The sequence below is a fragment of the Kogia breviceps genome, chromosome 17, assembly GCF_026419965.1.
Source record: "Kogia breviceps isolate mKogBre1 chromosome 17, mKogBre1 haplotype 1, whole genome shotgun sequence".
NCBI lineage: Eukaryota > Metazoa > Chordata > Mammalia > Artiodactyla > Physeteridae > Kogia > Kogia breviceps.
This window is the reverse complement of record NC_081326.1, coordinates 59,705,644-59,727,705: the sequence shown is the minus strand read 5'-3', so window position 1 is coordinate 59,727,705 and position 22,062 is coordinate 59,705,644. Positions and strand designations below refer to the sequence as shown.

General features: G+C 42.4%; 1 protein-coding gene across 5 annotated transcripts in view; it reads right to left on the bottom strand.

Moving 5' to 3' along the window:
- The window catches only part of DEPTOR (DEP domain containing MTOR interacting protein), a 176,126-nt gene that overhangs the window by 91,286 nt on the left and 62,778 nt on the right, over nucleotides 1–22,062 (bottom strand). For all 5 annotated transcript variants that reach the window (XM_059043451.2, XM_067017538.1, XM_067017537.1 and 2 more), the window contains one exon: nucleotides 16,098–16,276. In XM_059043451.2, the coding sequence (XP_058899434.1) occupies nucleotides 16,098–16,276 (179 nt within the window). The remainder of the gene's footprint in view (nucleotides 1–16,097; nucleotides 16,277–22,062) is intronic.

The window sequence follows — 22,062 nt, the reverse complement described above, 5'->3', positions numbered from 1 at the left end:
AACTGAATCCAGCAGTGTGACAAGAGAGTAAGAAGGTGGTGGTGAGGAAGGCGGAGGGGGAAAGAATATGTGTACATCAACTGTCCCCTGAATAGCACTTCATCAGAACTTTTAAAAAGTTTTAGAATTTAGAAGAGTCAAAAGAGGGCTTAGGGGAATAAGGATAATGACTATTTTAATGGGGAAAAAAAAAGACCAGCAAAGGATGAGGCTGAGGGGGCTGTGACTAGTCCTGCAAGTTGGTGTCAAAGCTAAAATGTCTTCAAGGTCACCTTCCAGGCAGAAGACCCTCCATGGCTGTGATTAACATGCTTATCATCAGAACCTCGCACAGCAGCAAAGGTGGGCACGGCTCACCACTTCACCCAGTGTGCGATGGTGGGTGAAGAATCTTTCTGGACCATCAGGGATGTCACTCCATCCTACCACTGGCTCCATTTCCTCTTGTTTTCTTTTTTATATCCTACTGATCCTCACAGCTCCTCCTGAAAGGACATTAGCACCTACAGACATTGCTTAAGAGGAGTGACAAACTTTAAGGATTAAGAGGTGGCAGATCTAGTCCTCAGACATTTGCGTTAATAAAAGGCAAATAAATTCTGCCTATGAAACTGCTGCACCTTCCCTGCCAACAAAAGCTTTCAGTTGTTTCACACGTCCAGGTATGGATTTGCACTCTTTTGCCTCCCTGCTCCTGCTAGATCACAGTCCTACAGAGTCCAAGCATTTTATGTCACTTAGTCTGCTGCATATTAAAAAGACTGTCGAAACTAAACTATATAAATATTATGCTTTAAAAATCATGTGTCTGCTGGAAAATGTGAATTGAGCATTAATTACAACAGAAGATGAAAGCTATTCTTTCAAGAAAATCTAAACTGTACTTAAAGCCAAAACTACCCATCTCAAACCATCTTAAAGGGATGCAGGAGGTGAAAGAGCTGTTTTCCAAAGCAGCACAAGTCCTTGATTTGAGAAGGTTAGACAATTCTGTTTAAGCGCCTATGCCACACAAGGACCGTTAGGTGCTTGGGATACAAAACTCTTCAAAAGGCAATACCAACAATGAGTCAGAGAACTAAAATAATTACTTCCTGAGTACTGACAATATTCAGAAGAGGATATGAAAGCAGGAAATTGATTCTAGGGCATAAAGTTCTATGAATTGATATTACTAAAACAAAACACTTCATATACACAAAGTTAGAACCCAATTACACTTATTTAATTGGCTGAAGGGAGGAAAGGAGATGGAAAAGAGGAAAAAGGATCCAAGTAACTTCAGTAAGATTGCAGAAAAGACGAAAATCAAAACATGACATTGTAATTGTACGGGTTTCTGCTGCTTCTGTGTCTTACTGCTAGAAAAGTAAAGGTAATAAACAGATGGAAAGTCAAATTATATTTTATTCTTCTCTATGCATCTTTAAATAACAGCTGGGTGCATTCCAAAGCTTAGAACCTCATGTTGTTAGTGATAAAATTCAGAACAAAGAGTATGTTTTTCAAAAATGAGGTTGTTTTTCAGAGACTAATTCATATTGTAAGTGCAGAGAGGTCTGAAAACAAATTTACTTTGTCTGGCAAGTAGAATCCTTTATATGCATAATTCAATGAAAGAAATCTGTAACTCTGTTCTAGAGCCTTTGGAATTGTTGGCATAAATCCAAGGGCCTTCAGTGTTGATTTATTTTTAAAAGTATATATTCAGCATAGAGTACGTAGAAGATATTAAGACCAGCAATGGATGAGGCCATTAAATGTATATTAATCTCTACCCACCAAGGCATCTGATGAGGATATATTGATGATAACAATAATAAGAGTAGCCATCAGCTAACATTTACTAAGTGGTACACATGGCATGATTATATCATTCAGTTCTCAAAGCAGAGAGAGCTATTACAACTATTCATATTTTACAGATGAGATTACACAAGGTCAACTTGCCCAAGGTCCCATCATAGTCATTAACTGGAAGATCCAGGACAGAAGCATTGACAGATTAACTCTGAAACCCCATCCCTTAATCTCCTCACTAGACTGTCTCCCATCCCATAGTAATGCCAAACGAGGAGGCAGATGAGCTTACAAACACCAGAAAGCAGTCTGCTTTTTCCTCATTCATTCCTGTCGCCAGGTAACAGAAGACATTTTGGCTGGGCATGTTTTCTACAAAATTCTTCACCAGGGTAAAATGTTGATTACCTTGGAATTGCTTATTAAAAGGACAAAGCGGCAGCATGGTAAACACCCCTCTGCCTACAGATGGTCTTGGGTTGAACACTGGCTTCACTCTTTACTAAGTTACTTAATGTCCCTGAACTTCAATTTTATTCATCTGTAAAATGAGTTGAAGAGGTAATGAAGCAACACAGGTAAAAGGCTTATTAGAGTTTCTGGTACATAGAAGCATTCAATTAATGTTAGTCATGTGTGGGCTTCCAGTTGAGGGCCCACCCAGGTGTCAGTGCCCAAAGGATACCTTTCTAATCCTTTTCAGACTTCATCTATGTAAGCAAAGCTTCTGGCAGCAACTCTAGGTGCTCTGTGGGAAAAGAAAGCATCCTACCTAAACCAGATAAATTCAGCACGGCCAACAACGTAGAGAAGGACACCCAATGTGATGCTGGAGGTATCAGAATAAATCCTACTCAAACCTACTAGCTGTGAAAGCCCACCAAAGCCTTATTCCCAGGTGACATCTTCTTATCATTCCCAGAAAGGTTACCATATAACCTGTGAGTGCTTTAGTGTACAGTAATTTATCAGGTATTCCATATGAGACCGGAGAGACTAGGACCCTTGAAGGAGGAAGAAGCAGACGTTCAGAAAAGGAGGATGTCAGTGGTGAGACTTAGTAGCTTTTTTAAAAAAATGTCTCCATATATTTCTATATTATTTATACTTGTACTCATCTTAAACAAAAAATGAAAATAGGAAACACCTCACCTACATTTTTTCCCAGTAAACTTTATGTTTTAAAATAATTTTAGATTTATTTAAAAAGCTGTAACGATTGTACAGACAGTTCCCATATATCCTTCACCCAGCACCCCCTGATGTTAATATAACCATGATACATTGGTCAAAACTAAGACGTTGACACTTGTACATCCACCTGCTTTAAATCTAGCTTAGAGCTACCAGGAGCTCAGTGTGAGGACAGAGGAAACAAACTGTTCCTTGGAAGCCCATGTTTCAGAGGGAAGGTCACTTAGTTACTTAACAAAAAAGACATTTATCCTTGTGGCTGACAATGCTAGCTGCTTGTCCAAAACCCATTTTCCCTTTCTTCCTCCTTTATTATTTGTACAGGGCAGCAGTGTGCCTGGCTAACAGCATTAGATTCACTGATTGCCATCCGGCGAACAAAGTCCATGTTGACACAGATCTGGCCCATGTAATGTCAGAAGAAATCTCTGGGAAAAGGTGACTCTTCCTAAATAAAGAGGAACCTCTCTGTTCAAGCAGGCATTACTACATTTTCTCTTATTTGTAGCAAAACACAAGTCTGTTATTGTTCCAAACTCAGGTCTGGACACAGAAATCAAAGGCTTAAAAAACAAACACTTTCTGTTTATCTGCAGCCCACACCTTGTAACAAACTATGCTTTAGTCAGAAGCCAAGACGGATTAGACAGAAAGTCTTACAGGCAGAAGATATGCCTTCCAGCAACTCGGCTCTGATTCCCTGGTGACAGAAGTGGTTATGGATAGTCCCTGGGTCTCAGTGTTTCCATCTGTGGAAAATAAATTACAATAACTTCATTTAACCAAAGCAAGTGAAATTAATAAATATATGGGAAGCCACAGCTCTCTGGAAGACAGAGTTGCAATGATGCCTGTGCAGCATGAATAAATAATATTGTTCTGCTGTCGGCAAAAACCCAAAGGATCCCATGACAAAGACTAGGAATTTAAGAAAGTGCTCCTGAATTTGGGTTTGTTTACTGGATAAGCCCATTCTGAGCAAAAAGAGAACTGCTGAGTTCAGATCCAGTCCAAATGATCTCAGTCAACAATTTCTGACTTGTGGAAATATTAAAAATATTTAATCAAAGGAAATATTTTAAAAATCAGAGAAAAAAGAAAACATGACTGTGAAATCACTGAGCTAAAGAAGACAGAAGAGGGACTTCCTGGGCAGTCCAGTGGTTAAGACACCTCACGTCCACTGCAGGAGGCACGGGTTCAACCCCTGGTCGGGGAACTAGGATCCCACATGCCACATGGCAAAAAATAGGAAAAAAAGTAAAAACGAGAGAGAGAGAGAGAGAAGAATTGTTGCCATTCCAGAAACTTGTGTGGCCGGCACCCAGGTTTACTTTGCTCTCCCGAATGGCTGACAAGCACCAGAAATGTGGCAAGGAGCTGTAAGTGTAAAATACACACTGGATTTGGAAGATGGAATATGGAAAAAAATAGCTGATTGCTATTTTCCATATTGATTACATTTTGAAATAACATTTTGGAGATGATGAGTTAAATATATATTATTAAGGTTAATTTCACCTGTTCCATTCTACTTTCACTGTGGCTATTAGAAAATTAAAAATTACATATATGGACTGCATTTGTGGCTTTCATCCTATTTCCATGGAAAATAGGATCAGTCTAGAGGCTGGTACCTCATAGGAACAGATCAGCTAACCAACAAACAAGGTCATTCCTTTAAGTGTAGCACTTTGAGAGCCATTTGTCCTAGAAGATAATTCTTATCCTGAGCTCCTGACAGCCAAGTGGTCAAAAGTTGTTGGTATTGGGCTTCCCTGGTGGCACAGCGGTTGAGAGTCCGCCTGCCAATGCAGGGGACGCGGGTTCGTGCCCCAGTCCGGGAAGATCCCATGTGCCGCGGAGCGGCTGGGCCCGTGAGCCATGGCCGCTGAGCCTGCGCGTCCGGAGCCTGTGCTCTGCAATGGGAGAGGCCACAACAGTGAGAGGCCCGCGTACCGCAAAAAAAAAAAAAAAAAAAAAAAAAAAGTTGTTGGTATTGCTGTCTGCTCCCCCCCCACCAACACACACACACGATCTCCCCATCCTATTTCCTTCATTTTGATGAGGAAGTACATACATTATGTTTCCACTTGACAGGAATCCTTGCTTGAGGTTATGCTCTCAGCAACTGTGGAAGAGGACTTCAGAGAGACAGGAGTGGTTCTGCCAGTGGCCAAAACCAATACCCAGACCCCCTTCTTTGGCCTGGTGGCTTTGGTCATTTCCAATCAGACTAAAACCTAGGCCACGGCTAAGGGAGTGGCTAAAATAAAATGGAAGGAATATAGACTCTGATATGCAGGCCTTCCTCGGGTGGAAGGAGAAAGGAGACGGGCTGGGCTCCTTGTTGGGTCAAATGTCATTACTGGGACAGAGAGAAAGAAAGTGAAGGGGACCTTTTCAGAATAAAGCTAGATAAAATGTTAGAGGCTTTAAAATGTTATGTCAGTTTAAAAATAATATATATAAGCAATTTTACAAAAAGATTACTCTCCATTTTAGATTAACATTGCTTATGATATTAATAAAAGTATTTTTCCAGTTGTAATAAGGATGTATGTGTGTGTGTAATCCCTTCTTAAATTTTAACTTAATACTGTTCTATAGTCACATTGATCAGAGTTTACATATGGTCAGGTTTTTTTTCTTTTTTTACAATTTTTAAATTCATTTTAAAAAATTTTTAATTTACTTATTTATATTTTTGGCTGCATTGGGTCTTCGTAGCTGCACGCAGGCTTTCTCTAGTTGCGGCGAGCGGGGGCTACTCTTCATTGAGGTATGAGTGTTTCTCATAGCTGTGACTTCTCTTGCTGCGGAGCACATGCTCTAGGCACGCGGGCTTCAGTAGTTGTGTCTCACGGGCTTAGTTGCTCTGTGGCAAGTGGGATCTTCCAGGACCAGGGATCAAACCCATGTCCCCAGCATTGGCAGGCAGATTCTTAACCACTGTGCCACCAGGGAAGTCCTGTTTTGCTTTTTACTTGAAGTACAGTTGATTTACAATATTGTGTTAGTTTCAGGTGTACAGCAAAATGATTCAGTTACACATTATTTTTCAGATTCTTTTCCATTATAGGTTATTACAAGATATAGTTTTCTGTGCTATACAGAAAATACTGCTTATCTATTTTATATATTTATATTGGTGTGTATCTGTTAATCCCACACTCCTAATTTATCCTTTACCCTCCCTACCTCTTCCCTCTTTGGTAACCCCAAGTTTGTTCTCTATATTTGTGAGTCTGTTTCTTTTCTGTAAAGAATTTCATTAGTACTGTTTTTTAGATTCCACATATAAGTGATATCACATAATTTTTGTTTTTCTCTGACTTCTTTTGCTTAGTATGATAATCTCTATGTCCATCCATGTTGCTGTAAATCGCAATATTCCATCCTTTTTTATGACTGAGTAATATTCCAGTGTGTGTGTGTGTGTGTGTGTGTGTGTGTGTGTGTGTGTGTGTGTGTACCACATCTTCTTTATCCATTCATCTGTCAGTGGACACTTACGTTGTTTCCATGTCCTGGCTATTGTAAATAGTGCTGCTATGAACAACAGTGTGCATGTATCTTTTCAAATTACAGTTTTACTCTTTTCTGGGCATATGCCCAGGAGTGGGATTGCTGGATCACATGCTAACTCTATTTTTAGTTTTTTAAGGAACCTCCATACTGTTCTCCATAGTGGCTGCACCAATTTACTTTCCCACCAACAGTGTAGGAGGGTTCCCTTTTCTGCACGCCCTCTCCTGCATTTATTTGTAGACTTTTTGGTGATGGCCATTCTGACCAGTGTGAGGTGATACCTCACTGTAGTTTTACATATGGTCAGTTTTATACCTAATAATCACTCCATGGTATCAACAGACTTCAGCTTGTTGATCCATTTCTGGCAGAGGAGGGGAGGTGGGGGCAGGGCGGAGGCAGATAGAAAGAAGGGGCATCTCCAAAGGACTATAGGCCAGAACACAAAAGACAACCCAGTCACACTGCCTGAGATAAACGTATCAGCTAAGAAAAACTGAGTTAAAGTGAGTGGCTAAGAATCGAGAGCCCTAGGTGACAGGTGGGAGATTTTCTAGAGGAAGAACTAAGAGAGACCTCAGTGTGGCAAAGATGAAACGGCCGTAAGAATAATCATCATAACTGCTCAAGGAGAGCCTGAGTCCCACACAGGAATCCCTGCCCAAACTCCCAGCCTCCCAGCTGAGAAAGGAGCTCCCTCAAGATTGACACAGGGTCAGAGCTAGAAAAAAAGAATAATGGAGGCAGTTTGTCCTTAAAGGAGAACCTCTTAACTTTTTGCTCCCCCCCCCCCGCCCCCAATCTCCCCTTGAGGGCTGTGGTCAAGCTCATGTCCATCAGTAACCAGGAGTGAACACCACCGTGCTTCTTGACCAGGAGGAGAGGGAAGGGGCACGTCAGAATCAGCAGTCTGAACTGTCCATTCCACCCAGGAGATCCTGACATACTGTTCTTTTAATAAACTTGAGACCCCAGCCTCCATGTCCCTCCAAAAATGACCACCGAAACCCAGCTGAGTCCTTAAATTACCATGTAAGGCCAGGAGACTGCATAATTTCATAAACTTCAACTGCACAGAGATTGTGTGCATGTGTTTTAAGGCTTCCTTGTGCCCCTTTAACAAGGTCACATTTGGGCAAACTGAAGACCACGTACTGCAGCGGCCACTGGCCCACAAGCTGTCAGGAGCAAGGCAGGAGTCGGTAGGGGCCCAGGCTACAGAGCCACAGTCTGTATCTAGAGGATCAGTTTCTGGACACCTGACAAAAGCTATACTGATGTCAACTAAGGAAAGAAATATTTACAGTTACGACACTGTTCACAAAAGACCTCTATTCTTTGTACATAACACCCTTCTTTTGGAAGATTACATAAGATGAGGCATCTCTCACTCCTTTCATACTTTCTAAAAGTCAAGGCTTTGTGTAGCTACAGACCTGTTGTCCTTCAGCAAAACCAATACTATATTGTGTGCCAAAGTATTAGCCTGTGACTTTACCAAGGAAACCTGTTTCCTTCTGTTTGCATTGTAACAGCATGCTGGCTGTGTCTGTTTTTCTTCCTGCTTTGGATTCAGCTATAATAAAAAGTAAAACAGAGCCAAAGCCTACCAGAGGGCACAGTAGGAAAATTCCCAGAAATTTTAAATTGAGAAAGGAAGAAGTTACAGTGGATAACAGCTGCTGATAAAGATGACACTTGAAATATTAATTATTGAAAGCAGATGGAGGAAATATCCTACCCGATCTTTATTTTCTTCTCTTCAGAGTATATAACATTTAGGAGCTAAGAATGACCAGGCTCATGGCAAATGCTTAAATATTGTCATCTAAAGCAACAGGGAAAATAATATCAAGTGAACTGATTTGGGGGGAGGATTAAATGAACTAATAGCAGTAAAGGACAGCTTGTCTGTTGCTTTCGCCTGCCCAGCCTGCCTTGTGGTAACAGAACTTTCAAAAAAAAATTGTTTTGGGGCTTCCCTGGTGGCGCAGTGGTTGAGAATCCGCCTGCCGATGCAGGGGACGCGGGTTCGTGCCCCGGTCCGGGAAGATCCCACATACCGCGGAGCGGCTGGGCCCGTGAGCCATGGCCGCTGAGCCTGCGCGTCCGGAGCCTGAGCTCCTCAATGGGAGAGGCCACAACAGTGAGAGGCCCGTGTACAAAAAAAAAAAAAAAAAAATTGTTTTTTCTTTGGGGGGAACAATGACCCACTGCCACTTGGTTAGTCTGTCAGTCAAAGGGCCCTGCCTACCCAGGGGGCAAGAGGTGGCCATGTGACCCAGACTCAGCCAATCAGAGCTGTTCTCTAGAGTTCAGTCTCTGGAGAGAGGGACAGCATAGGCAGAAAATAGCTAGCACTGGTTTCTTAGCTATACGTGTCTGAGAGGGATTGTCCTTCATCACTAGTTCCCGGCAACTGGATCCCTAAGAGCTGCTCCAGTTCTTCTCCAGGCAGCTTGGCTTTCCCGTGCTTTAACTATTAGTTAGCTCTGCCATATATTTGAAGCAAATGATGATTGAGGCTGCTTATATTCAAAGAACTCTAGCTGGTGTAAACACCCAACTCTGTGCCTGGCAAATGGCAAATCCTCAAAAAGTGGTCACTACTGTCATTCATTTGTTCTACACATTTTTTTTCTGAATAGCTAATATATAAGTGCCAAGCCATGGGGGATACAGAGACAAGAAAACAAATCCTTTTTTTTTTTGGCTGCATAGAGCAGCATGCAGGACCTAGATCCCAAACCAGGGACTGTACCAGGGCCCCCCGCCATTGAAGCATGGAGTCCTCACCAATGGACCACCAGCAAGTTCGCAGAAAACAAATGATCTCTTCAAAGCACTTATATTCCAGCTAAGGGTAAAGAAACACTAAGATACTGGGTACCACCTGTCATGGAAAAAAATCTTCATTTTGTTGGTGGCAAGGAGTTACCAAAAGCAAAAGCAGGAGAGGATAGTCTTGATAGGGAGGAAGAAAGGGCAGGTAAGCAAGGGTAGGGTGCCATTGACAAAAGACTCTCTCCTTTCCAGACTTTAGTCAGGTTTCTCTGAGCCCTCATTTCCATTTTTGTAAAAAAATATTTTTATTTATTTATTTGGCTGCTTGGGTCTTAGTTGCGGCACGCGGGATCTTTCGTTGCAGCATGCGGGCTCTTCCTTGAGGTGTGTAGGCTTCTCTCCAGTTGTGGCGCTGGGGCTGTACAGTGGGCGGGCTCAGTAGTTGCAGAGCATGGGCTAGTTGCCCCTCGGCATGTGGGATCTTAGCTCCCTGACCAGGGTGGAACCCACGTTCCCTGCATTGGAAGGCAGATTCTTAACCACTGGACCACCAGGGAAGTCCCTGAGCCCTCATTTCTGCGAGGCCTTGACACTGGCCCCTATCCTGTGGTAACAGAACTTTCAAAAAAAAAATGTGTTTTTGGTGGAAGAATGCCCCTCCCCAACTTGGCGAGTCTGTCAGTCGAAGGGCCCTGCTCATCCAGGGTCAAGAGGTAGGCGTGGGACTCAGCTAGATGTGACCTATCCAGCCCAGCCCTAGCAAAGAGTCCTGCTAAGTCAGGATCCCCCCAAATCGCGATATCTGATCACTCTTATTAGTTTATCAAGTTCCTCCTCCTCCATCTTTGACGTCTAAGTCCCTGGCCTCAAAATCCCCCTGTCCTTGGTGTCTCCCATTAATAAATTTCCATCCACTGACCCCCTCACCCTGTTCCATGGCTATAAATCCCCACTTGTCCTTGCTGTACTTGGAGTTGAGCTCCATCTCCCTCCCCTGCTACAATACTCCTATTGCACTAGTCTTGAAGTCTTCCTTACCATTTTAACAAGTGTCAGAATAACTTTTTTCTGTAATATCATACGGTCTTGGGCAAGTCGCAAACTCCTCAATCATCAGTGCCTTTTTTCTTCCTTCCCTCCCTCTCTTTTCCTTTGGCTAGGCTATTCCAGGCCGGGCTGAACTCTGTCCAGTGCTCTTAATTACTGAGAAGATGGGGTTAATTCCTGTCTGGATCTGGCATCTACCTTCCTTTGCGGAAGATCCCAAATTCTCTCTTCGTGGCTACCAGGGAGAATGTCTCAGCTGCTGTCTTCCACTGGAGAATGGGACCACCAAAACTGCCCTCGAGCAGCTGGGCGGATTAAAAATATAATACATGGGAAACTGCTTTGTGTGTTGCAAAATTTATATAAATATATTTTTCAAAAACAAAAGAAAAAGAAAGAGGGCTTGATGAAGTGTTGAAATTGTTAAAGTGCTCTGACTAAATCTTTAAAAGAGGAAATTATACCGCCGGACACAGCAGCCGTAGCCTGATTATCCAGGGTCAGCTGCTGCAGCTGTGAGCAATTTACCCACGTGACTCTCTGCTGTCTGTTACCCTCCATTTAAGGGTAAGATAGCTGGAGAGCAGCTCAGCAGTTGAGGGCGATATTTATGTGAGTAAAGAAATGTGTTCATCGTGTTTGCAAAGGTCACACAAAAATCTCAAGGTACTCAGTCATTGTTTGTGAAAAAGGAATCTTGTAATATTCTATGAGCTAACAATGATTATAGTTGCAATATCTGACAGGCTGTGTGAGCTGATGCAATAAAAGTTGAGAATTTTTTTTCCTAGTCTAGTGAAGCTTATAATTAGCATCCAATCTTCTTTACTGATTAAGAGCCAGATTGCCTTGATGTGAATCTTGAATCTACCATCTACTAGCGCTTGTCTTCAGCAAGTTACTTAACCTCATTTTAAGAATGAGAATTATTATGATACCTAACTCATAGAGTTATTTAAAGGAGTAAATGAGTAAAGAGTGATTAGAACAGTGTCTGGCATATAGTAGGGACTCTGTACATTTTAACTGTTATTTATTTTTTTTTTTTTTTTTTTTTTTTTTTTTTTTTTTTTTTTTTTTTTTTTTTTTTTTGCGGTATGCGGGCCTCTCACTGTTGTGGCCTCTCCCGTTGCGGAGCACAGGCTCCGGACGCGCAGGCCCAGCGGCCATGGCTCACGGGCTTAGTTGCTCCGCGGCATGTGGGATCTTCCCGGACCGGGGCACGAACCCGTGTCTCCCGCATCGGCAGGCGGATTCTCAACCACTGCGCCACCAGGGAAGCCCTTAACTGTTATTTAGAATTGATCAGATCAAGTACAATAGCTGGCATTTGAGGGCCATAAGAGGTAGACTCTGCTAAAAGATTCTGCCCACCTTTATGGTTTCATTCTCACAGCAGCTCGGTCTAGGAAAGAGTTACCATAGCAGCCTTGAAACAGAAAAGCCTGCTTGTGGGGCTGGCCCATGGCTAGCTTCTGGGAACTTGGCTTTTGAAAGGTTCTCTGAGATACCGTCTGATAAGGCAACTTTGCTTACCTGGGACACTGAATTCTGCTGTACCAGCCTGCCCAGATTGTTTGCACAAACATTGCAATTAATGGAGAAATATGTGCTTTCCTTCTGAGAGTCTGGAAGGCAGGGAGAGTGGCTGCCCGGGCAGGCAGAGTATACCTCTATGAGCAGCCCCCAATAAAAATCTTGCCCTCTGAGTTTCAAGTGGGTTTCCCTGGGCCGAGATATTGTACACATGTTACTGCATGTCCCTGCTGGAAGAAGGAACCAGTTCTGCCTGGCCCTGGAAGGGAGAACACAGGAATCCTGCACCTGGATTTCTCCAGACAACACCCAATGTGTCTTTTTCCCTTGCTGATCCTTCTCTGTGTCTTTTTAAGATTAAAAAATCTTAGCCACGAGTCCAATCATATGTTGAATCTTTCTAGTACATGTGGGTAGTCCTAGGATTTCAAAAGGCAAAACCAAAAACCCCTACGTACCAACCAAACATAACTCTCAAAGGTATGTAATCTGACTTTAATTTAATAAATTTTAAAACCTGAGGAATGGAAGAGTTGAGATGTCGACAAGGTCACACAGTAGGTGAAATAGCTGGGATGTAAATCCTGCCTGTTTCCCTCCAAAGACCATGTTCATTCCACAGTGCCGGGCAGCCACACCCGATTACGGGCAGCCACACCTGATTACATACATCCTGGACCAACGGAAACTGCTTTCTAAGGCATAATGCCTAGTAGCTACCGGTTAGCTATGCAACCTTGGAAAAATATCTTAAAGGCTTTGAATTCAAGAATTCTTCACTGTAAAACTGTAATAATGATAATAATATCATTATATATATATTTTTTATATATATATATATATATATATATATATATATACACACACACACATATACATTTGCCTGCAAGTTAATTACTCAGCTAACAAGTTCTGTCTTGATTACAGAGCACCATTCATAAATGAAGCTGCTTAGGATTTCATAACTGGGCTTGATTTTTATGCCTACTGGTTTCAAGCTAGGGAACCACTTTTATCCAGCAACCTTTTGCTCAAAGCCTAGAGGCTGACTCTCTTTAATGTTTAACTTATGAAATTAATTATTAGCTGGACAATTCAGAGCTCTGCTTAAGATACTAGCTGGTATTTATCATTAACTCTAACGTACACATATGTGGTGGCCATGTTTTCATAACTCAGAGTTAGAATCTGTGATCTAGCAATGAGTTGCTGTGCTGGGAAACTGGAACTCCCTTGGAAACTCTGACTCTGTATATAGAGAATATTCAATCCTCCTAAAACCATGGAAAACAAACTTCCGTGGATGAGATTTGCTAACAATAATTCCTTATTTCATCCTTTACGTCACAACGTTATGGCATTTATGTTTATAGCATTATAAAATTACACTGTAGGGGCTTCCCTGGTGGCGCAGTGGTTAAGAATCCGCCTGCCAACGCAGGGGACACGGGTTCGTGCCCCGGTCCGGGAAGATCCCACATGCCGCGGAGCAACTACGCCTGTGCGTCACAACTACTGAGCCTGCGCTCTAGAGCCCGTGAGCCACAACTACTGAGCCCATGTGCCACAACCGCTGAAGCCCGTGCGCTTAGAGCCTGTGCTCCACAACAAGAGAAGCCACCGCAATGAGAAGCCCGCGCACCGCAACGAAGAGTAGCCCCCGCTCGCCGCAACTAGAGAAAGTCTGTGCACAGCAACGAAGACCCAATGCAACCAAAAAAATAATTATACTGTAATTGAGGTATAATTACTCACTCTTTGGAAATCATTTGGAAACAATTTGTGGCATCCTCTATCTTCTCTCTGAAGTCGAGATGTACATTATCAGTCAGTAAACGGTAGTATAAAATGCTGGTTTTCTCTAGAGCTTGGTATCACCAAGTTTTCTGTCTGGAGCAAAGATGACAGCATTAACTCTAACCCAAACACACCATTTTTCATGGTGGAAAGCCCCAGTCACTCCAACCAATTCTGAGTTCACACTTATTGGCAATAATATCCATCTGGACATTACCACCTGAGTGGCCTCATACAAATTACCTAACCTATTGGTGCCTTGGTTTCCTCATCTGTAAAATGGAGATAATAAAAATACCTGCCCTGTAATTAACGGTTACTATTTTGTACACTTACAAAAAACTGGTTAAGAGAGTTGATCTCATGTTAGGTGTTCTTACCACAATAAGATAAATTTAACGACAACAAAAATTAGAATATCTGACTCAAAGAGTTTGAGAGGTTTCAATAAGTTAATGTGTAAAATCTCTAGAACAGTGCCTGGCACGTGGTATAAAATAAATAACCAATAAATAAAATATACCCTACAACTTCAACTGCTCTCTAATTGCTTCTATATCTGTTTTATAATCTCTACAAGACTATAAGCTGTTTAAGGCCAGGAACCATACTGGCATTTTACAACTCTATCCACCGTCCAAACCTCAATCAATAGCCCAGCAGGAAACATATTAGACCTTCAATAAACAGTTGTGAGTGCCACTGTGGCAACATCATGTAGGAGAAAACACCCCAAAATATACTGAGTGGCTTGAGTGCCTTGCAAACCAACGCTTCTAGATCAGGGGCTTTCAAAATATTTGACCACAATGCAGAGTACTAATTTTTATGTTACAAATCAGTGCACACATGACTATGGCCATATGTTTATATAGTGTATATCTAACTGAAATAAACGTTATGCAAAACAATCCTTGACCTTATTACATAAACTATGCCCTGAAATTTTTTCTATTCTAGTTAAATCCAATCCACTGCATCTCAAACTTTTAAAGTGCATTCGAATCACTCGGGGTTATGCTAAAATGTAGATCAGATTCAGTAGGGTCAGAGATTCTGCAGTTCTATCATGTTCCCAGGTGACACTGTGGGTCCATGGACCACACTTTGAGTACTAAGAGTCTAGTCTAGTCTATGAAAAATTTTTTTTTCTTAGTAGTTCTTTTTTTAAAAAAATTTTATTGAAGTATGGTTGATTTACCATGTTGTATTAATTTCTGCTGTACAGCAAAGTGACAGTTATTTATATATTCTTTTTCATATTCTTTTCCATTATGGTTTATCACAGGATATTGAATATAGTTCCCTGTGCTAAAAAAAAAAAATGTTTTTAATGCTGAGGGAATGACTCCCTAAACTTATTTCACTAAATCCACTAAAGGGTTGCAATCTGCAGTCTGTAAAACATTGCTCCCCATAATTTCAAAAGTTTCTTTCACATAATTCCATTATTATCTCCCTAACACTGGGATAGAAATTCTAGGCCTGTATAGAAGTGGAGGTAGGAGAGTTTACAGTAAGAATGTAATCCAAGTTATTACCTTTCATATTGACTCCTAGCATGTCATGAGAATTCTCAGGCAGCCTTATGAAGAAGTCCATAGGGCGATGGACAGGAGCTTCCTGACAACAGCCAGCACCAGCACTTGTATGGTAGGCACAGAAGTGAGCCAATGTGGAAGCAAATGCTCCAGGCTATCAAGCCTTCAGATGACTGTAACCCCAGCCAATGTCTTGACTGCAACCTCATAAGAGACCTCCAAGCCAAACCACCCACTAAGCTTCTCCCAAATTCCTGAGCCACAAAAACTATGTGAGATCATAAACATTAATTATTATTTTATACCATTAAGTTTTAGAGTAATTTCTTATGCAGCAATAGATAACTAATAGAGTTCCTGAACAGTACACTATATTGCATTATGATTCAGCTCTAAAAAAAAAAAGTGAAAATCTGAAGGCCTTTTGGATACTTCTTCAGTGTGGCAGCTTGAACCATGGTTCAGCAAATTTTCATTCTCCCAATGCGACCAAGCTTGCGAGAGCCATCTACTTCCCGTCCAGACTTGACCAGATGACCTGCTATAGCCAGCTGGACATGAAGCTGTAATGTTAAATCACACCCAAGCAGACGTTTCTGGAGACACTGCAAGAATCTGCCTGCCTTCTCTAGCTTCTGCCCTCATCTGTCAAAACAATATAGTCCAGAGAGTCGATGCTTCTTTACTCTGAGTCCCAGAATGAGAAGGCATGAAACACATAGCTGAATGTGACCCCCAGTTTGGAGACAAGCCAAGCTGAGCCCACGCAGAAGCACAGTTGACTTACAGAGCCATGACTGAGAAATAAAAGCCTGTAGTTGTAGCACAAGATTTTAGGGTTTAGCAAAAGCTGACCCATACACTCACCGTGCTGTATGATGCTGTGCTCCATAAGCCGGTGGCAAAGCTGTTCCGCCTCTCTCCTTGTGGTGGCCTCACCCTCCTGAACCAGCCAATCCAGGAATTCAGACGCCATGAAGGTGCGCTCATACTTGACCCCCTCCTCTTCCCTGGGCTGCAGGAGTGTGGTTTCAGGGCTCATCAGCCTGGGAGGAAGAAAGTGAAAAAAAAATACATAAATAAACCTACACTTACCAGTGGGGAGAGGGAAGAGAGGAGGGGAAAGATAGGGTTGGGGGTTAAGAGGTACAGACCACCATGTACAAAATAAACAAGCTATAAGGATATATTGTCCAGCACAGGGAATATAGACAATATTTTATAATAACTTTAAATAGAGTATAATCTATAAAAATTTAGAATCACTATGGTGTATACTTAAAACTAATATTGTAAGTCAACTAGACTTCAATTTTAAAAAAAGAAAGAAAGAGAAAGAAAAAGAAACCTGCACAAAAGGAAAATTACTCATTTGAAATCCCACATCCTAGGCTTCCGTGAAGTACCACTGCGAGGTTGTCAGACAGACAGATGTGGCTGTCATGTGCTGCCCCAAATGCAATTGTCAAGAGAAGGATCTGCTTCAGAAGTGAATGAGACGCATTTTTTCCTGGTGATTAGAAAAAAACTGAAAAAGCAATCCAAAACTCTAGCTTTAGCAAACTGTATTCAGTTTAGCCATTTTGAAAGGGAGTTCCTGACCAAACCCCACCCTACTTTTCTAAAAAACTCTCATATTTCTTTCCTAAAGGCATTTTTCCTTTTCCCAAGTCATTGGGTTAATAAGAAGACTTCTTGCTATGGACTGAATGTTTGTGTCTTCCCAAAATTCACATAGTTGTTAGGGGAACCACTGATTGAAATCACCCACCCTAGCCAGGCTGGAGAGTAGCCACTTGCAGGAGTTATCTTTTTTTTTTTTTTTTTTTTTGTGGTACGCGGGCCTCTCCCGTTGCGGCGCACAGGCTCCGGACGCGCAGGCTCAGTGGCCATGGCTCACGGGCCCAGCCGCTCCGCGGCACGTGGGATCTTCCCGGACCAGGGCACGAACCCGTATCCCCTGCATTGGCAGGCGGATTCTCAACCACTGCGCCACCAGGGAAGCCCAGGAGTTATCTTAAACAGGAGGTTCTGGTAAGGAATGCGGAACTGACAAGCCACCACAAACCGGAAGAATTCAGTAAAGGTGAGAAGGGAGAGGAGACGCCAGTCCACATGTCCTACCAACCTCCCAGAATCCTCCTCGCTGGAATCCATCTTGGCTGAGTGATGCAAGCGCCACCAGGAAGGACCCTGAGTCAGAATGACTGGCCAGAGACAACCCAGAATCGAACCCCATTCCCATAAAACCTGAGACCGCGCGCCACATGGCAGAGCAGTTCTCCTGGGTTCCCTCACCCCGCTGCTCTCCACCCGGGCGCCCCTTCCCAATCAAGTCTCTTGCTTTGTCAGCACACGTGTCTCCTCGGACAATTCATTTCTGAGTGTTAGACAAGAGCCCGCTCTCGGGCCCTGGAAGGGGTCCCTTCCTGCAACACAAGGACTAGGGGTGGGAAAGATCTTGGGATATGTGAGGGTATGAAAGGAAATAGGTGTGCCCTGACATAATGGGGGGTTGGTAGGGAACAGGTCAGCAGATCCTTATGGGCCCCACTGAGGATTCGATTCTAAGTGCAATGGAAAATAATTGAGAAGTCTCAAGCAGAAGTATGACAGGATCTGATTTAAGAGTTCAGTATATTGGCAACAATTACATAGTATGCTCTAAATGTATTTCCACATAAAATACATCTGATATGAGAGGGTCCACCTATAAGGCTCTCTAGGGCCCTAGAAGGAGCCCCCCTTTCTGCAACATATTGAAACACTAAAGGCCAATGTGACAGAATTTGGAGATGGGGCTTTCGGTAGGTGATCATTTCATGATCACCTAGGGTGGAGCCCTACTGGGGAGGAAGAAGTTTTCCTCTACCCTTTTACGTTCTTCTGGCTGGTCTAAGAAGTAGATAAGACTGATTAACAGCAGAAAATCATAGAAAAGTTTAATAACATGTACAGAGGAGAGACCCAGGGAAACTGAGTAACCCACCAAAATGGCCAAAACCCTCACTTTATTTATTTTTTAACACCTTTATTGGAGTATAATTGCTTTACAATGGTGTGTTAGTTTCTGCTGTATAACAAAGTGAATCAGCTATACGTATACATATATCCCCATATCCCTTCCCTCTTGCGTCTCCCTCCCACCCTCCCTATCCCACCCCTCTAGGTGGTCACAAAGCACCAAGCTCATCTCCCTGTGCTATGCGGCTGCTTCCCACTAGCTATCTGTTTTACATTTGGTAGTGTATATATGTCCATGCCACTCTCTCACTTTGTCCCAGCTTACCCTTCCCCCTCCCTGCGTCCTCAAGTCCATCCTATACGTCTGCATCTTTATTCCTGTCCTGACCCTAGGTTCTTCAGAACAGTTTTTTTTTAGATTCCATATATATGTGTTAGCTTACAGTATTTGCTTTTCTCTTTCTGACTTACTTCACTCTGTATGACAGACCCTAAGTCCATCCACCTCACTACAAATAACTCAGTTTCGTTTCTTTTTATGGCTGAGTAATATTCCATTGTATATATGTGCCACACCTTCTTTATCCATTCATCTGTCGATGGACACTTAGGTTGCTTCCATGTCCTGGCTATTGTAAATAGAGCTGCAGTAAACATTGTGGTACATGACTCTTTTTGAATTATGGTTTTCTCAGGGTATATGCCCAGTAGTGGGATTGCTGGGTCGTATGGTAGTTCTATTTTTAGTTTTTTAAGGAACCTCCATACTGTTCTCCACAGTGGCTGTACCAATTTACATTCCCACCAACAGTGCAAGAGGGTTCCCTTTGCTCCACACCCTCTCCAGATTTACTGTTTGTAGTCTTTTTGATGATGGCCATTCTGACTTGTGTGAGGTGATACCTCATTGTAGTTTTGATTTGCATTTCTCTAATGATTAGCGATGTTGAGCATCCTTTCATGTGTTTGATGGCAATCTGTATATCTTCTTTGGAGCAATGTCTGTTTAGGTCTTCTGCCCATTTTTGGTTAGGGTTGTTTGTTTTTTTGATATTGAGCTGTATGGGCTGCTTGTAAATTTCGGAGATTAATCCTTTGTCCGTTGCTTGTTTGCAAATATTTTCTCCCATTCTGAGCAGTTGTGTTTTCATCTTGTTTAAGGTTTCCTTCGCTGTGCAAAAGCTTTGAAGTTTCATTAGGTCCCATTTGTTTATTTTTGTTTTTATTTCCCTTTCTCTAGGAGGTGGGTCAAAAAGGATCTTGCTGTGATTTATGTCAGAGAGTCAAAACCCTCACTTTAAATACTACCTTCAGCTAAAGACAAAAGAGGATGTTGGGGTAGTGGTTCAGGAGTTCAAAGGGGAGGAAGGCAATTCACATGGAGATGTAAAGGCAACTGTTTGGTAAATAAATGTTTGTTGTGTCATGCAGAGACAATGGGACACAGAGGGGAATTTTAACAAACAGACTTGCCAGGTTTCTCCTTGCCTACACACCTAGCTCATACTATAGTTACCTATGTAGATAGCTCCCTTCCTGGAACAGGTCCTCTATCTAAAATATTTTAGGCAGTTAGGTCACAGGTCAAAGGTTCTTCCAGAGTCTTTTGGGCCTTGATTGTTTTCAGCTGGAAGTAATCCACACACCAAAGAAACATTTGGGGTGGCAAACTTTGTTCCCCTACAGACCCATGATGAGATTACTGTCCTTATAAGAAGGGACAGAAGAGAACTTGCTTCCTCTTTCTCTCTTGTGACGATAATACAATGAGAAGACCTCTGCAAACTAAGGTGCCTTACCATACAGCAGGTCTGCTGGCACCTTGGTCTTGGACTTCCCAGCCTCCAGACTGTAAGAAATGAGGGTCTATCGTATAAGCCATCCAGCCTATAGTATTTTTGTTAAAGCAGCCTGAACTAAGACAACTACATAAGTCCCTCCTTTACAACCCCCCTAGCCCCACATATCCTGTCTCACACCTACCTTCCCATGCACTCTTCAGTCCTCTAGCTTCTGCCTTTACTACTAGGGGCACAAGCATTCTCCCTTGTGTCCGTATACGATGGACATCCTGTCAGTCCCCCATGTGATTGACATTAATAGCATCAGAGGCTATTGAGAACTCCCCTCAGTTAGAAGGACGTCACACACTGTACTGGTTTCCCTCTGTTCCTACCTTTTCTCAGTGACCACTGTGGGTTACTGCCACCTCATCTCTATGGACTTTAAAGGCTGGAATCTCTTGAGATTCAGTTCCCCAAATATCTCTCTTCTCTCATCTCAGGCAAGTTCTTATATCCCCATGGCTTCAATTACCATCCATGCCCCAAGGATTCTCAGATTTATACCCTTAGACCAGGGCTTTATTCCCAACCCCAGACCTTTGTAACCACATGGACATCCCAAAGACACCTCAAAGTCAACAAGCCCCAAACTGAACTCAGGTTCTTCCCTCCAAACCTGAGGTCCTGTGCCTGTGGGTGCTTCCACCGTGCAGCCTGAAAACAAGGCTTCACCCATGATGCCTTCGTCTTCCTCAACCCAGTCTATCAGTCTGAATTGTGGTTTTACCTCCCAGAGAGCTCTCATATGTGTCTAAGTCTTCCCATCTTTGGCACTGTCACTGCCTTGGCCCCAAATAGCAACACCTTTAACCTAGAAAATTACACTGGTTTCTTAATTGGACTATACTATGCATCCACGCTTGCTCTCAACCCAACCTCAAGCACCCGAGCCCAGACACAGCAATGAAAATGATCTTTTCAAAATGTGAACCTGAAAATGTCCTGTCCCTGTTGAAGACACACTTTAATGGCTTCTCATTGCTTTTAGGCTAAAGACCCAAACCCTTTATATGGCCTATAATGCATGCATGGCCCTGACCCTGCCCCCTTTGGAACATTCTCACCTCCGGCCCCTGTGTGCTCCAGAGACGCTGGGCTTCTTTCAGTTCAAGCATATCATGCCCATCTACCGCAGGGCCTTTGACTACGTCATTCCCAAACCTGCAACATTCCTCCTCACTTCTCTCGACTATTCCTCTACTCCTCAAGCCTACTTAACTCCTTATCCTTTGCATTTCAATCATTATCAGATCTCCACTGCTCCCTATACAGTCTACGTAATTATCAGATTAAAGACTACCTTCCCTACTGAATTATAAGCTCCAACAGGAGAGATAGAGTCCATGTTTGTCCACGAAACCTTGTACAATGAAAACAGAACCTCGTAAAATGTCACAATCATTGTATCATCTTCCTTTAGAACTGTTCCTGATGAGTTCTTGTCTTCTATATGAAAGTTCATTTCTCTCTTTTAAAAACCTTCAGGTCCTCTCAAACTAACAATAGTATGCAACACAAATTGTACCATTTCATTCTAGAGCAGGAAGAAACCTTAGAGATTATTACGATACAACCCCCTCTTCGTCTATATGAGAAAAATGTAATTCTCAAACAAAGGAGAAAAAGTGAATGACAGTATTCAGTGTTGCGGGGAGGAAACTTGCTCAGGGTCATACAGGTGACAGCACTTTACACGTGTTTATAAATCACATCATTTGTGGGTAATTGAACCTGCGTACCTCAATGTCCACTCGTATGATGTTCATTTTCAGTGCTTTCAGACTTAGAGCCCAATCCTGCTGTGGAAAGAATATTCAACTAGGAATTTGAAGATCTAAGTTTTATTCAGAATGGGTCACTTGGTAGCTGTGAGATGAAAAGCAAGCCACTATTCTTTTTTTAACCTTCCTTTTTCTCAAGAGTATAATGGTAGCTTCACCCATCTGTTGTGAGAATGATAGGGTGAGCGTGAATGAAACAACTTAACAATACAAAAGACAATGTATATACAAAGCGTTAAGCTT